General features: G+C 41.6%; 1 protein-coding gene across 1 annotated transcript in view; it reads right to left on the bottom strand.

Annotated features, from left to right (window-relative positions):
* Positions 1-242: 242 nt before the first annotated feature.
* IGF1R (insulin like growth factor 1 receptor) overlaps positions 243-14,011 on the bottom strand; it is a 190,665-nt gene continuing 176,896 nt past the window's right edge. Inside the window, exons 20-21 of the mRNA XM_081171034.1 lie at positions 13,620-13,754; positions 243-9,798 (exon numbers count right to left, since the gene is read on the bottom strand). Of these exons, the coding sequence (XP_081027160.1) occupies positions 9,432-9,798; positions 13,620-13,754 (502 nt within the window). The 3' untranslated portion in view covers positions 243-9,431. The remainder of the gene's footprint in view (positions 9,799-13,619; positions 13,755-14,011) is intronic.

The following is a 14,011-nucleotide window of genomic DNA, read 5'->3' as shown; positions in this document are numbered from 1 at the left end:
TAAATATTTCTGTAACTCTGGTTCTGATGAGGAAAATCTTGAATTTTAAAAGCTGCGTTACTGCAGATACTTTTGTTAAGAAGAATTATCCAAAGGGTGGACCACGCTCCCCTCCCGAAGAAACAAAGCAGCTTTAATAGAAATTCATCATCATCATTTAGAGCACATCTTGTTAGAAGAGGCTGCACTTTTTAAAAAGTATCTTGTATTCTGAATAAAAGGCAATACACAGTACGCAAAAATGCATACAGAATTCTTTTTATTTAACTTAATTATGTAGTACTGTAACTACTAGAAAAAAAGCAGAGTAAGAGAAACTAAAGGAGCCTTAGCTTCAGCCATTCAAAATAGACAAAAGGTTCTTTTTTTCATAATGTAAAGAATCCAGAATATATCGCAACAGGAATAAATTCTTACAACAGAATATACAAAAACATTTTGAATTTTTTTCATCATCTACTGATTCATTTTAATATAAACACAGGAATTTCTTTAGGAATAATTTATACATAGCAAGTCTTTATGTAATAAATTGGCCATGTTATTACTGTTTTATTTTATTTTTTTATTTTTTAAAAAAACTTTATATTTTAAACAAGGTAACTTGGAAAATGTTGTTTGCAAATGCATTCAGTTCCATAGCACTTTCTAGTTTCTGTGTTTTTTCCCAACTTTTTTGTTCTAGAGGTAGAACAACTCTGGCCAGTCCTTTCTTCTCAAACCTCACTGGTTTAGAAAACAGAAAAAAAAATATTTAAAAAGGCAACAGAACTACCCAGAACCCTTCGGGTAAAGAGGAGAAGGAGCTGTTTTAATTTGGGTACAGAAATTGGATCTTCGGTATTCTTGTTTAAATAATTAGAATAATAAATAGGGACCTTTGATGGTCATTTAAAACAAAGATTTAATGTTGCTAAATATCTACATAAATTGTACAGGCTGCATATGAAGCCACCTTTTCTTTGAATAGAAGTGATAAGGAATCTGTAAACGTAAGTTGTCTTTCTTTCAGTGATAAGTATTGAAAGTGGCTTTTCACCACGATATCATACTATGCAGTCAAATCCTTCAATCAACCTAGGCAACAATAAAGCAGGTACTTAAATAATGCAAACAATAATTCCAATCCCAAACACGTTTACTTGGAGATGCATTTACCCTGGATTTCAGTGTAATTTACTTCCAAAGAAGCATACTGAGGATTGTAGCTAAAGACTGCGTAGCAGCAACAATGGTTCTGTTTCCTTAACCAATGAGGTTTTATCCCAACCTGCACCCATACAGTATAAGTGAAATGACCAGTTGAAGATGATCCCACCCATCCAGAGGGCTCTGGAAGACCAGGTGACTGAAGATACAGAACATATTCTGGGTTTACTGTGTATTTGGGGCAACAAATGAACCATGATTTAAGAGTTGGTACAGGATCCTTTTTTGGCATATTGTAAAGCTAACTAGTAAAACCAGTATCCTAAAAAGGAAAGGAAAGGAAAAGAAAACCTTAGACATACATCCACACACACTGAAAAGTGCCCTTAAATTATTTTAGGCATTTATAAACTACAAACATTTCTATAAAAATCATTCTATGTACTTATAAAATGCAATGAAATATGTAATAAGGGTTTTGTTTTGTAAACCAGAGCTTTGTCAACTGACTACCCGTAATCTACTGGACTTAAGAGCCCTATTGAAAATGCTAATGGATTGCTAGTCAACAGAAAGGATACAAAAGTAAAAGATGACAACCACACACAAGTACACACCCATTCCACATGCACATCTAATGAAAGCCATCTGGAACTTGTGCAACACTTATTTATGGTCAGGTGGCCCAGTCCAGCAATCCCTTCCAATTGCTCTAGTACGTGCGTAGAGCACATGCGCTACTCCAGCAAGGAGTTCCCCATTTACTTCAGCGGAGCTGCCTTCCATTAAGGTGAACAGGGAAGCCAGGTGTGCAGAACTCCATGTGCACATGGAGAGCTGGATCAGGGTAAACTTGTTATCATGAGTAATAGCCTTTAATAAAGTTCTACATAGTGTACTTGACTCCACAGCAAAGACACTGAGACAGGAATTCAATTATGCAAGGTCAAATTAATTAGTTGGATGTTGTCATGCTTTGTAAACTATGCCGAACTTCGGGCAAACTGTGTCTTTGTAGATCAGTATCTTTGCCCCATACCTGTATTTCACAGAGTCTTGCATATTTTCTGCCTTCAGTTTGGATAGACCTCCTTATAGTTCTTTTAAAAAACCTATTAAAAAGAAATGTTAAGTGCCTTGACTCAGAACCGGTTGGTCTTCCAAACTGAGATGATAGCCAGCAACTTCTAGAATACAACCCCATTGGTTCTGTATCTTCAGCACCCGCAGGGGGAAAAAAGGGTTTAACCTATACATAACCATTGAGTCGGCACATATATATGGACATGCTCTCTTGTTATTTCTGTTTGTGCCAACATTTTTTTCCTTTTAATTATGCTTAAAAGAGTGGGGTCGCAGTATATAGAGTTCATTGCTGGGCTATGCAACTATGGCAGGAGCCCCAATAGATCCACTCATTGTTATCCAGTGATGGAGTACACCATTGAAAAAACAAAATTAAAAGAGCATAACAAGAATGCGTTACTACTGGAATGGATTTTTTTTAAAAAATAGAACTACATAGAACATTATATCAACAACAGGAGTGTCATTCATACAGCCATGGATTGTAGTAAACAACCCACAGCAGGTTCCCAGAGATCTAAAAAGCAGTTCCATCTCGTGACTAGTCTTGAGGCTGAGCATTTCTTTTATTTTCTGTATCAACAGAAGCATCAGCGTTAAACTGTGAAAGAATCGTAACATCTCTTCTCTCAAGGAGGAGAAATTAATTGGAAATTAGCCCCACCTCATGCTCTGCTTTTGGTGTCTAGTTCTTTTCATAACAAGGTTAACATCTGATTTAATAGTAATCAAGCATGCAACACTTCTGTGTTGATACAAAATTCCTTCCTCTGAAACCAAACCACCTCCTGCACATCACCAAAAGAACTCAGTGACAGACACATATGAATCACATTTTGGGGGGTGGGTGGGGGTGGGTACTACATCAAATGGAGGTGTCATGAAATGAAAATCTGGGGCTAATTATAAGATCAGAAGTTAACAAGTCACCATTTCTGGACGGCATACATGCTGTTCTTTGAAAACTCCAAATGAGAAATTGTTGCTCTTAAAAATTTGCATGTTGCTTCAGTACAAACTGGCCTCTATACTGGAGGATTAGAAAGTAGCCAAATCCCAACAATTATATTTTTTTAAGTGAGCCAGGAGGACCTGGAAAAAGACAGGTCCATTCACTGAACATCCATCCCAGTAAAATTGGCATAGTGTACAGAAGACAGAATTATTAAACATAAGCAGCAAACTGGCTTCTGCAAATTGAAATCCTGCCTCACCCACATTTTAGAATTCTTTGAGAGATTCAAAAAACAGGTAGATCAGGATAATCCAATAGATATTATATTGCTCTGACTTCTAAAAAATATTTTGCCAAAATCCTTCATCAGAGACTCCTGGATCAATTTAGCAGTTATGGAATAAAAAGGCAACTCCTATGGATTACTAAGATTAAAGAACAGGAGGCAGAAACGAAGAATAATGGGGAAACCTCTCAATGGGGGAATATAAACAAGAAAGTCCCAACAGGATCTGTATTGGGACTGATGCTTTTTAATTTATTAAGGATAGTGAACACTCATGCTGACCATGAAAAGCTCCAAAGAAGAACATGGGGAATGAAATTGTGTGATGCACAATGGACCAAAAAATAACCCTAACTTTACACATACATGTTTGATGGGATCTGAACCATCAAGTTGTTTCCAAGAATACATACTGGAGGTTGTGGTGGCTATTAATGTGCAGTGGCAATGAAATAAACCAATTAGGGATTGTTTGGAAATTTATTGAAAATAACATTACAAATAACCTAATCAATTGGTGCAAAGTCACTTGAAATGTTGGGTATGATTCTGCTCACTACATCTCAACAAGCTGGAAAAGGTGTGACCATGGGGTTGGACCATTTTCCCAGAAAGGAGAAACTAAGAAGTTCAGCGACTTTAAAATTTAGAATATAAAACATTAAGGGGGGGGCGGATGATAGAGTTTTTTAAAAAAAAAATGCACAAGGGAGAGAAAATGGGTTACAAAAAGTTCTTCTCGTTGACACTGGATCTCTGGGTCACCCAATGGTAGAAGGTTCAGGACACATGAAAGAAAACACAGAACTTGCTGCTACAAGATACAAGGATAGCCACTGGTTTATATGGATTTAAAAAGGAGGCTCCATGGAGGACGAGAGGCCATAACAATGGCTGATGGCCATGTAAATTAAATGGAACATCTGGATCCAGATGCAACAACCCTCTTGCAGGAGGATATAAACTAGAAGGGCTGCAGCCTTCGTACCTGGCTTGTTGACTGCTTAGAAACATCTAGCTGGCAACTGTGGAAAAATGGATGCTAAGACTGGTTGGATCCTTGGTCTGATCCATCAAGGTTATTCTTATGTTCTGATCAAAATACATAACGGACCTGGTAGTTCAGCTTTCTTTTTTTCCTTCAATGAAGACAATCTGTGTTGGTAAGTCACATCTGGTGACTGAAGGAGCAAAGATCTTCTGTGTTTACTATTAAGAACATGAGTAGATTTTCTTTTTACAACGTTAATCCAAACATCTTTAATTCAAGCCCATCAAGATCTAAAATCAGTTCTCCATCCCATGCAAGACAAGAGTCTTGCTGAAAACCCCAGCCTCATGCCCAATATGAAGCCAACATTAATTCTGTTTGACATGCATAAACAACCATATGGGAAAAGCCAGGTATATGATATGATCAGGGACACATACATGTACACACGCACGCAAATCCCAATACAAAGAACTGTGGAAACCAAAATGGAATTATTAAAAATGTTGTGAGTGCAGAATGCAATGGTAGAGTCGAGGTGGTTTGGTCCAGATGGGCTGACTTATCACATGGGCCCACTTGCTTAGTCACATGACTGCCTTACACTTGAATGCTTCTGAAATGTGTTTTTTAGATGGGCACTACATTGTTAGTGTTCTCTCCTAATATTTCAAAACCACCTACATACAATAAAAAATAATAATAACTTGGACAGTTTTAAACAAAACCCTCTTAGCCAGCTGAAAGGACTGAGTGAGGATCCCCACGGTTGTGGAGATTTAATATGTGCAAGAGAACAGAGGCCACCACCATCACCACAAAGGATCACCAAGAAGAAAAGGGCAAAACCAAGAGATTAAGCCAGGGGAAGCCCGGAACATCTGGCGTTCCAGATTCCTTCCCACCTCCCACTCATCCCAAGGTCAAGCGCAGGAACTAGATAGTCATGCTCTCTCAAGGCGACAACTGAAGTGTGTAACCACGGGCCATGTATCTAAAAGGCTCTATAATTCAAAAAATAGTCAGCTAACACAATCAGGTGCCACAAGCCATACCTGCAGGAACAACTTCCAGAATCAGGTACGCAGAATAAAAAAATCTTACTGATAAGATTAAGCTGTGACAAATCTGACGACGGGATGGTCAGAACCCACACCTAAAGCAGAGTTTTGGAGGTGTGGGGAAAGGATTTCAAGATGATCAGCACATTCAATGAAACATGCCTCAGTGCTCCTGTTAAACAGAATCAGCTCCCACTACTCTCCACCAAAGTTCCTAATGTGTACATTGAGTGGGTTCTTGGTTTGAGGACAGCACATTTCACTGTGTGTTTTAGCCAAAGAACGGAACCTACCATACTTCATCATTATCATGTAGGTACCACTTTGCTCCAGCAGTCTTTTTCTGTAGGTGCTTGGGGCATCTGAAAGACATGCATCTGCTTGGACTCTTTATCCGTACACAGCAGAGCAACCATCCAAATTCAGTACACAACTGGTGCATGATAAATGTATTAACAGTTGTCATTTTCTTAAACCCCAGAGAGCCACTAGTTCTCAGCCAGGATGACCTGGGTCTGTTGTGCTTCACTAAGCCATTCTTTTTGAGGACATGGGCATATTCCACTGAGGTCCCCCCCCCCCCGCCCATTCATTTCAACAGGTTTTAAGAGCAGCTATTGATTTCAGCTCAAATGACTTCTGACAATGATTTTCAACTCTCAACACAGCATCAAGTGAAAGCATAAACGGTGTTTTTAAAACAGCAGCTACAAATGTTTTTTAGGTGACCTTTTTGATTTGGTAGTGACCTCTCCTCTCCAAAACCTGGAGGATGTGGTTTGTACAATGAATGAGGTTACCGGTATATCAACAGTATACTGTTGGCTGCTGAGAGATGTATATTTATATATTTATATATATATATATATACACACAAAAAAAAATAAGAGTGAGGTAGATAAATGTTTGAAAAAATAAGAAAAAATAAAAAACTGTCCCCTTGTCATAACTCAAAAACCCTTATCTCAGTATTTAAAATTTATTATGGGGCGTCTCTACAGTGATTTAAACTGATAGCACAAAAATAAATAAAAAAATCCTACATAGAATACCTTTTTTTCTTTTTTTCTTTTTTTATAAAGGGGGGGATATAGCTAACTATGGGATAGGTGAAAAAGAAAATAATGGGACTGAAGCTACACAAATGAGGGGAGGGGAAGCACTACAAACATATCATTATCTCCAGTCACATCTAGCAATTATATTTTAATTCTTTGTTCTCAGTCAAACACCCCCTCCCGCCCAAAATGAAATATTTCAACATTTCCATCCCAGAACAACCCTTCTTTTTTTGCTGTCAGACTTTGGTTGGATCAGTGCTAATACAGAACTTCCATGCAGTTAAGTACAGGTGAATTAACGAGTGTTAAGGCACCTTGATTTTGCAAACTGCAGGCTCCCTGTTCCTCTACAGAACATATGCAACTCAGCTAACAAATTACTCCTCGCTTTGTTTGGGGAGTTTGGTCTGAACTTATGCGGATATTCATAGCTGCCGCAAGGGAACCACTGGCTCACATACAAACAGTGGCCCCAAACGCTCAAGACCTCTTGCGGCTTGCCTCCATTTTTAACCACCCACCATTTTCTGCAAGCTGGAACTATCAGCAACCCTCGCTTTTTGCCACCAGAGCCTACTTTTTCAAAAAGAAAAGAAAGAAAAACAAACACAGAGGTTTTGTGACCTTGTACAAAGTTGCCAGCGCTGAGAACTAAAAGAGACGTGCTGTTCGTAGGATGAAAGGGTTAAAAACCAATCAATCTGTTGTTTTCTTAAATGACCCCCAAATCTGGTATTGGCAGCTCAACAGCTGTTGCACCCAACATTTAAAATACATATGCATGTACTTTTTTTTTTATGCGTGTGGTTGTTTGAGAGAGACAACCAAAAACAAAACAAAGGCAAAAGGAAAATGGGGGTGAGGCTATCAATACACCAATATGAATATGAACACTGAATAAGAATGTACTAAATAGTTAACTTGTTTTCCTGACCTGAGCTTGCATCATACCTTGCACTGTAACAGACATGGGTGCTGTATTACGGGCAAAGGGCGAGGAAAAGGAGGAGACGGTTAAAAAAGGGGGAGGAGGATAGATATCCAGGCAGGATGCAGAAGTCACGCTACCAGAAATATATCTCCCCCCACCCAGGCCCACCCAAACAGCCTATAGATACGGTTAAAATAACTAACAGAAAAGGGGTGGAGGAATAGAGAGATTTGAGAGAGAGGAAGACAGGGGGGAGGAAACAGAAACGTATTTATAAAAGGCATTAACAGTTGATGGCAAATCATGTTTCAGGTATCACATCTTGGGAAAGCGGGGGGTAGGCGAAAAAGAGAAGTTACACATTATAGTACAAAGCATTTAGAAACTTTTTTGGGAATGGGGAGGGAGGGGTTGGCAAGAGGAAAAAGAGGGGGTAGACCTGAAGATTTCTCATAGATTAAATCCACAAAGATAAAGAACAAAAAAAATAGCAGCTTTTTTTTTCTGTACAGACATATAGATGAGCATCTGAACTGTAAAAAAGTTATAAAAGTGACACAAAAAGACAATGTGTATGCAAATGATCCATGGTCTAACATAGAACTGCAAGACCCTTTGAAGTCTTAATAACAGAGAGAAAAAAGGTCAACAAAGTGTTGGATGCTTGAATCCGTTTAATTGGCTATTCTTCTCCATTTTGTGTGTGTGTTTCTCTTAAGTATTTCCCCGCAAGCCTGCCACGGAACAGCAGGAACAACTCATGGAAATTCCTTCTTTTTTTCTATTTCCTTTTCGTAGTGCTGTTGAATTTTTGCACAAAAGTCATCTCTGCCCCATCCCCCCCGATTTGGCTAACCAGTGCCAGTTTTGTCCAGAATTCATATAAGGGGAGGTAATTTATTTCACCTCTACCCTCTCCTTTAGGTTCTCAACTGCATTTTTAAAAAAAATCAGGCTTTTTGTCCAGTCAAAAAAACAAAACAAAAAATCTAGACAGTCTGATTTTTGTTTAAAATAATGCCAGTGTATGATTGGAGTGTATTGGTCTGAGTTTCATTTTAAGGGACCATGTGATTATTTTGCCCCCTTGATGCCTACCCAAAAACAAACACCCCTAAAAGAAAGTTCGTTTTGTGGTTTTTTTGGCAAAATTTGGCAGCGTTGAAAACAGTTTACAAGCTTGGACAAATAATGGCCTTTCTTTTTATCTCTAAGGTGATCCTAAAAAGACTAAGGAATAATATTAAAAATCCAGTCCTTCCCCCTGCCCCTCTTTAAATCCTGCTTTGCTTTTGTAACAACCTAAAGTGTTCAGCAGGTGCTTGCGAGGGGGAACAGAGAGAGACAGAGAAAGAGAGAAGGAGGGAGGGAGGGAGAGGGAGAGAGAGAGAGAGGAAGAGAGAGAGAGAGTGTGTGTGCGCGCCTCTGCTGGCCTGCCATTTTCCTTTTGATGTGATTCTTTTAAAAAAAAGTGCCGTACAGTTGAACTTCACGCAGATATGTTTCCCATTATGAAGCAGAAAGGAAGGAAAGAAAGGGGGATGCACACATCAGATTCTCAAGTTTTCATTTGCTATTGTTACTGTCAAAGAGTTTTAGAAGGCTGAGTGTGTGCCCCACATTCAGAGTTTTGTTTTTTGCTTTGAAACAATCTTCTGCTTGCATATTGAAAAAAAAAGAAAAAAAGAGAGAGAAAAATGCTATTTCGACTTTTAAACCGAAGAGAGGATTCTCCTGTGTGCAGCTATGACAGTTCTGAAGATCCACTGAGGTACAGTAGGCTTTTGAATATATTGTTATTTTTCTTGCTTGCTTTGCTTGCTCTCTCTCTCCCCCGCCCCTCTCCCGATGCTTGTGCAGATGCACGATTTCGCGACAACGACAAAAACAACAACACCTGGTTCTGAAAGGTCAGCAGGCCGAAGACTGAGGCAAAGGCAAGGCTCGCTCATTCTTGCGCCCCCCGTTCATGTGCGCGTACGGCTGCCTCTCCTCAAAGCTGGCCCGCAGGACCACCACGCCGGGGCCGTTCTCAGCTTTATGTCCTGAGTGTTTGTCAGAAGGTTGGAGGCTTGAGGAAGGATCCAAAGGAATGCTCTCCATGTTCTCTGTCTCTAAGTCAAGCTCCTCCGTGTCGGGCGGCTTGTTCTCGTCGCTGTAGAAGAAGGAGACCTCTTTGAAGGCTGGGTCCAGTTCGTCCTTTATGCTCCCGATGATCTCCAGGAAGGAGGGTCTCATCTTGGGATTGTACTGCCAACACATGCGCATCAGCTCGAAACTGGAAAGAGGAGAGAGGAAAACACACGGGCGTGAAACCACCAATCTAGTTTTGCAGCGCTGAGTATCTATTCATTTATAAATGTGTCTCTGTGCCGCCACATGGCAAAGTATCGGGGCAGTTTGCAAGGTGAAACTAGAAAACACCATTTAAAAGAATACAGTCGTACCTTGGTTGTTGAATGCCTTGGTACTCGTACGTTTTGGCTCCCGAACGCCGCAAACCCGGAAGTAAGTGTTCCGGTTTGCGAACGTTCTTTGGAAGCTGAACGCCCGATGCAGCTTCTGATTGAGCACAGGAAGCTCCTGCAGCCAATCGGAAGCTGCGCCCTGCTTTTCGAACGTTTTCGGAAGCTGAACAGACTTCCAGAGCGGATTCTGTTTGAGAACCAAGGTACGTCTGTACAAACAAAAATACAGATTACCAGTAAGGTGACTGGTTAATAAAAAAACTAAACAGCTGCAAAGGTCTGTCTACATAAAAATGTCTTCAACAGAAAAACAAAATGGAATTCTAGCCTGGTAATAGATCATGGGTGTTCCAAATATTTTTTTTGGACGGGGTATGTGTGTGTGTGTGTGCGCGCGCAATATGACAGGGGAAGCAGGCTAATTTCTCACAAAAAAGTAAGAATACTGCCTGTACATTTGGCCCCATTCTACAAATGCCACAAACTTACTTTTTAAAAAACATGAAAGCTGAAAATCTGGGATAACGGTTTATTTGAGGAGGGGGGACTGCCCCCTTACCTTCCCCCAGCAGACGCCCAGGACAAGGGGGTGAAATGTTCTCTCCCCATCCCCCTTTAAGTAAGCCCTATGTTTGCCTAGCTTCCCTCCTCTTGAAAAGCAGGCAGCCTGCAGGAACAGCTGCCACCCCCTCCTCACCTTCCCCCACCCCCCTCACAACCAAGGAGAAAGAGTGTGACAAAAATATCCGAGATCCATTTCTGTTACTTCATCGCTGTTCCTCCCCAGCTGACGAGGCTCTGTCTCGGGGGGGACGGGGGACGGATGGACTGGCACACCAGCTGGAGCCAAGAGCATGGGACACTGGGCTGGCTTCCTGCCCTGTGGCCTTTGGGCATTGCTGAGGAGATACCACAACCAGTGGAACGGGAGACACGTGACTAGCAGCGCCAGCAAGCACACATCACACTTCCTTTAAGCCAGTGCCAGTGCTTCCCATAATAGGAAGTTTTTTGCTACTCGCACCGAGTGGTTAAGGAGGCCTTGTTTATACTGTCTTGGAAACAAGATGCACTTCCCAAGATGGAGGAAGAATCTGTAAGTGGATGGAACCGGGAGGGAGAAGAGAAAACCAATATGCTAATAACAGCATCTTCTTTGCTGGATTCTGAATGGAAGTCCATGTCTGAGGCTGGATTAATATGTAACTGCAGTTGTGTGGCTGGAAATGAAAAGCAACAACCACCCGTCTTGGTCCGTCAGGGTCCCCCTGTTTAAGCTGGCAATGATTCATTATAGGTACAGTATTTTTACACTTGAAGAAGGCTCCCAGAGCAGCTTAGATATGAGCAATGGGGGAGAGAGAGAAAAAAGGAAGGAAGGAAGGAAGGAAGGAAGGAAGGAAGGAAGGAAGGAAGGAAGGAAGGAAGGAAGGAAGGAAGGAAGGAAATCTCTGCCTGGAGGCTTGCAGTCTAAAAGGCACCATACAAAAGGAACAGTTGATGGGAAGAGAAGAGGGCAAGAAGAAAATTCAGGAACCCTTAAGTTAATAGTTTTTACACTGAGCAGCTGGAATGAAAACAGTTCAGGGAGAGGAAGAGCCAAATGGAGCTGGTCCTTCAGTAGAGCAAAGAGGACAGATCCTGGCGATAGATGGTTTCCTGCCCCCTTTGGACCAACAGCAGGTGTGTATGATGCTGGTTGGAACAACACTCCAAATGATGGAGGCAGAGCAACATGATATACAAGCCAAATGTGGAGTAGTGGTTAGAGTGCCAGAGTAGGACCTGAGAGACCTGAGTTCAAATCCTAACTCTGCCATAAAGCATCATCATCATCATTTATTTATTTATTATGCCACCCATCCGACTGGATTGCCCCAGCCACTATGGGCAGCTCCCAACAAAAAATAGCAAAAGCACAATACAACAGCACACACTACATACAGAAATCTCAAACAGTATGTTCTTATTCACAATATCTTTTAAAATAGTTCAAAATACTCCTTGAACTCTGGTATTGCCTCTTGCCTGTCTGGATGGTGCATAAACACACACACACACACACGTGCGTGTGTGTGCGCCCAGGGCAAGACCTTGAACTTGACTTGGTACTTCAGTGGCAGCCCCTGGATTAAACCTTAGTAACCATATTGAGGGCTGGAATTCAAAGCTCTGCAGTTGTCTGCTGCTTTCCAAAACTGAGTCATTTACCCCATGAAGGATCAGAAAAATGAATTATGTAAAGTCTGACCATCAGTTGAAGCCAATTCAAGGGGGGAAGGAAGTTATTGATTCCATAAATCATGTCAATTGGTACCTATTAGCAGCTCAACATTTAACTCTATACGAAACTTCATTCCAAACCCCCAACTTTAATCAGGGACTAATATAGCTTGGAAATGCCCAAAGGAAACAAAAATATGTGAAAGATTTCTCTCAACATTATTTCAGTCTTAATGCCGGGGGGGGGGGGGAGACCACACACTTCAGAGCTTTTAAAACAAAACAAAACAAAACACCCTATTATTCTCATCTATTTGTCCGTTGTCGTCCCCGCCAAAGGAAATGAAAATGGGAAAACATTTCTTTTCCTCTACAGAACTCCACAACACACACAAGCACACCCACCCTTCCTCTCGCCCGCCTTGCTGAGCTATTCCCACAATGTCAAGCATAATTTCAAAGCCGTTTGAGCCTGCTGGAGATTCCCATCCTGGAAGGGAAAGAATGCAAGGTGGGGGAAATCCACTTCCATGGCAACCTCCAACAGGCTCTTCCTCTTGCCCAACCCGAGCGAGCGAGCAAGCAGCAAAACAACACTGGATTGTCACCGGACACCATCCCGAGTTCGCTGGCCAAATAAGCTCTTTCCCCAAGAATCTGAAGCAGCTGGGGCCCCCTAAGCTATTGCATCCCTTGTGTGGGCCTCCGACAAAATCGCAAACAGCAAGGCGCAGCATTTCTTTTCCACAAAGCCAGTTCACAGAGAAGCGAACCAGGCTTGAAACCAGATTGTGTAAAAGCTGGGGGTTGAGATGAAACAGCCTAAAGCTGACCTAACCATTGTAGCTGCTTCCCGTGGGAGGAAAACCTTCCAAAAGAAACATTAGTGTTGTGAAGATTCCTGACTTGAAAGAATCAGGGGCTCATAAGAAGCTGAAATGGAGTCAAACCACTTGTCCACCTAGCTCAGTACTGTATACACTGACTGGCAACAGCTCTACAGGGTTTTAGGCCAGTATGTCTCCCAACTCTAGCTGGAGATTAAATCCAGGATCTTCTGCATGCTAAGCTCTACTGCTGAGCTATGGCCCTTTCCCAATTGGAGTTACGGTCAATGAAATACATGCAATACATTGTGTAGGACAGAGGTTTGGCATTGCTCACATAAGACTTCCTTGCTCTGGCTTCAGTGACAGCAATCCTTAATGGGAAACAGCGTAAATGGGAAAGTGATCTTCATGGGCAACTGGGTCTCAGCAAAAAGAATCTGCTCAAATCTGCGGTAGCTCAGTTCCATATCCCCCACTACCCCTTCAGCCTGCCTTGATGACACAGACAGCTTGCTAGCATCAGAGTCAAGGCAGTCAGGTGAGAAGAGAAAGGCAGATAAAGATGGGACGATACATACAGCATATCAGGACAGTTGTCTGGCTTCTCCAGAAGGCCGCCCTCCATCACGAAGCGAAGAACTTGCTCATTGGACATGCCTTGGTAAGGCTGCTCTGCTAATGTGGCTATTTCCCACAAGACGACCCCAAAAGACCTACAAGAAAGGCCTAAAAGTTAGGTGGCATTCTAGCAAACGGAAGTTTAAACTGAATTGGCTACTTTTGTGCGCTGAGCTTATGTGAGCATCGGAGAGGGGGTCAGGTATTTTGCTCACATCATCATCAACTAAGTAAGTAATCTCCTTCTCTACCCCAGACTTGCAAATGAAGGACAATATCTCACCTCAACAAAATAAGTCAAGAGCAGAGAAATTCCAGAGGTATGGGAATCGGGGCTAACTGAGGAGGAAAT

Source organism: Podarcis bocagei, assembly GCF_964188305.1.
Source record: "Podarcis bocagei genome assembly, chromosome: 14".
Classification (NCBI taxonomy): domain Eukaryota; kingdom Metazoa; phylum Chordata; class Lepidosauria; order Squamata; family Lacertidae; genus Podarcis; species Podarcis bocagei.
Note: the sequence above shows the minus strand (reverse complement) of the source record. Positions and strands in the feature narration are given on the sequence as shown.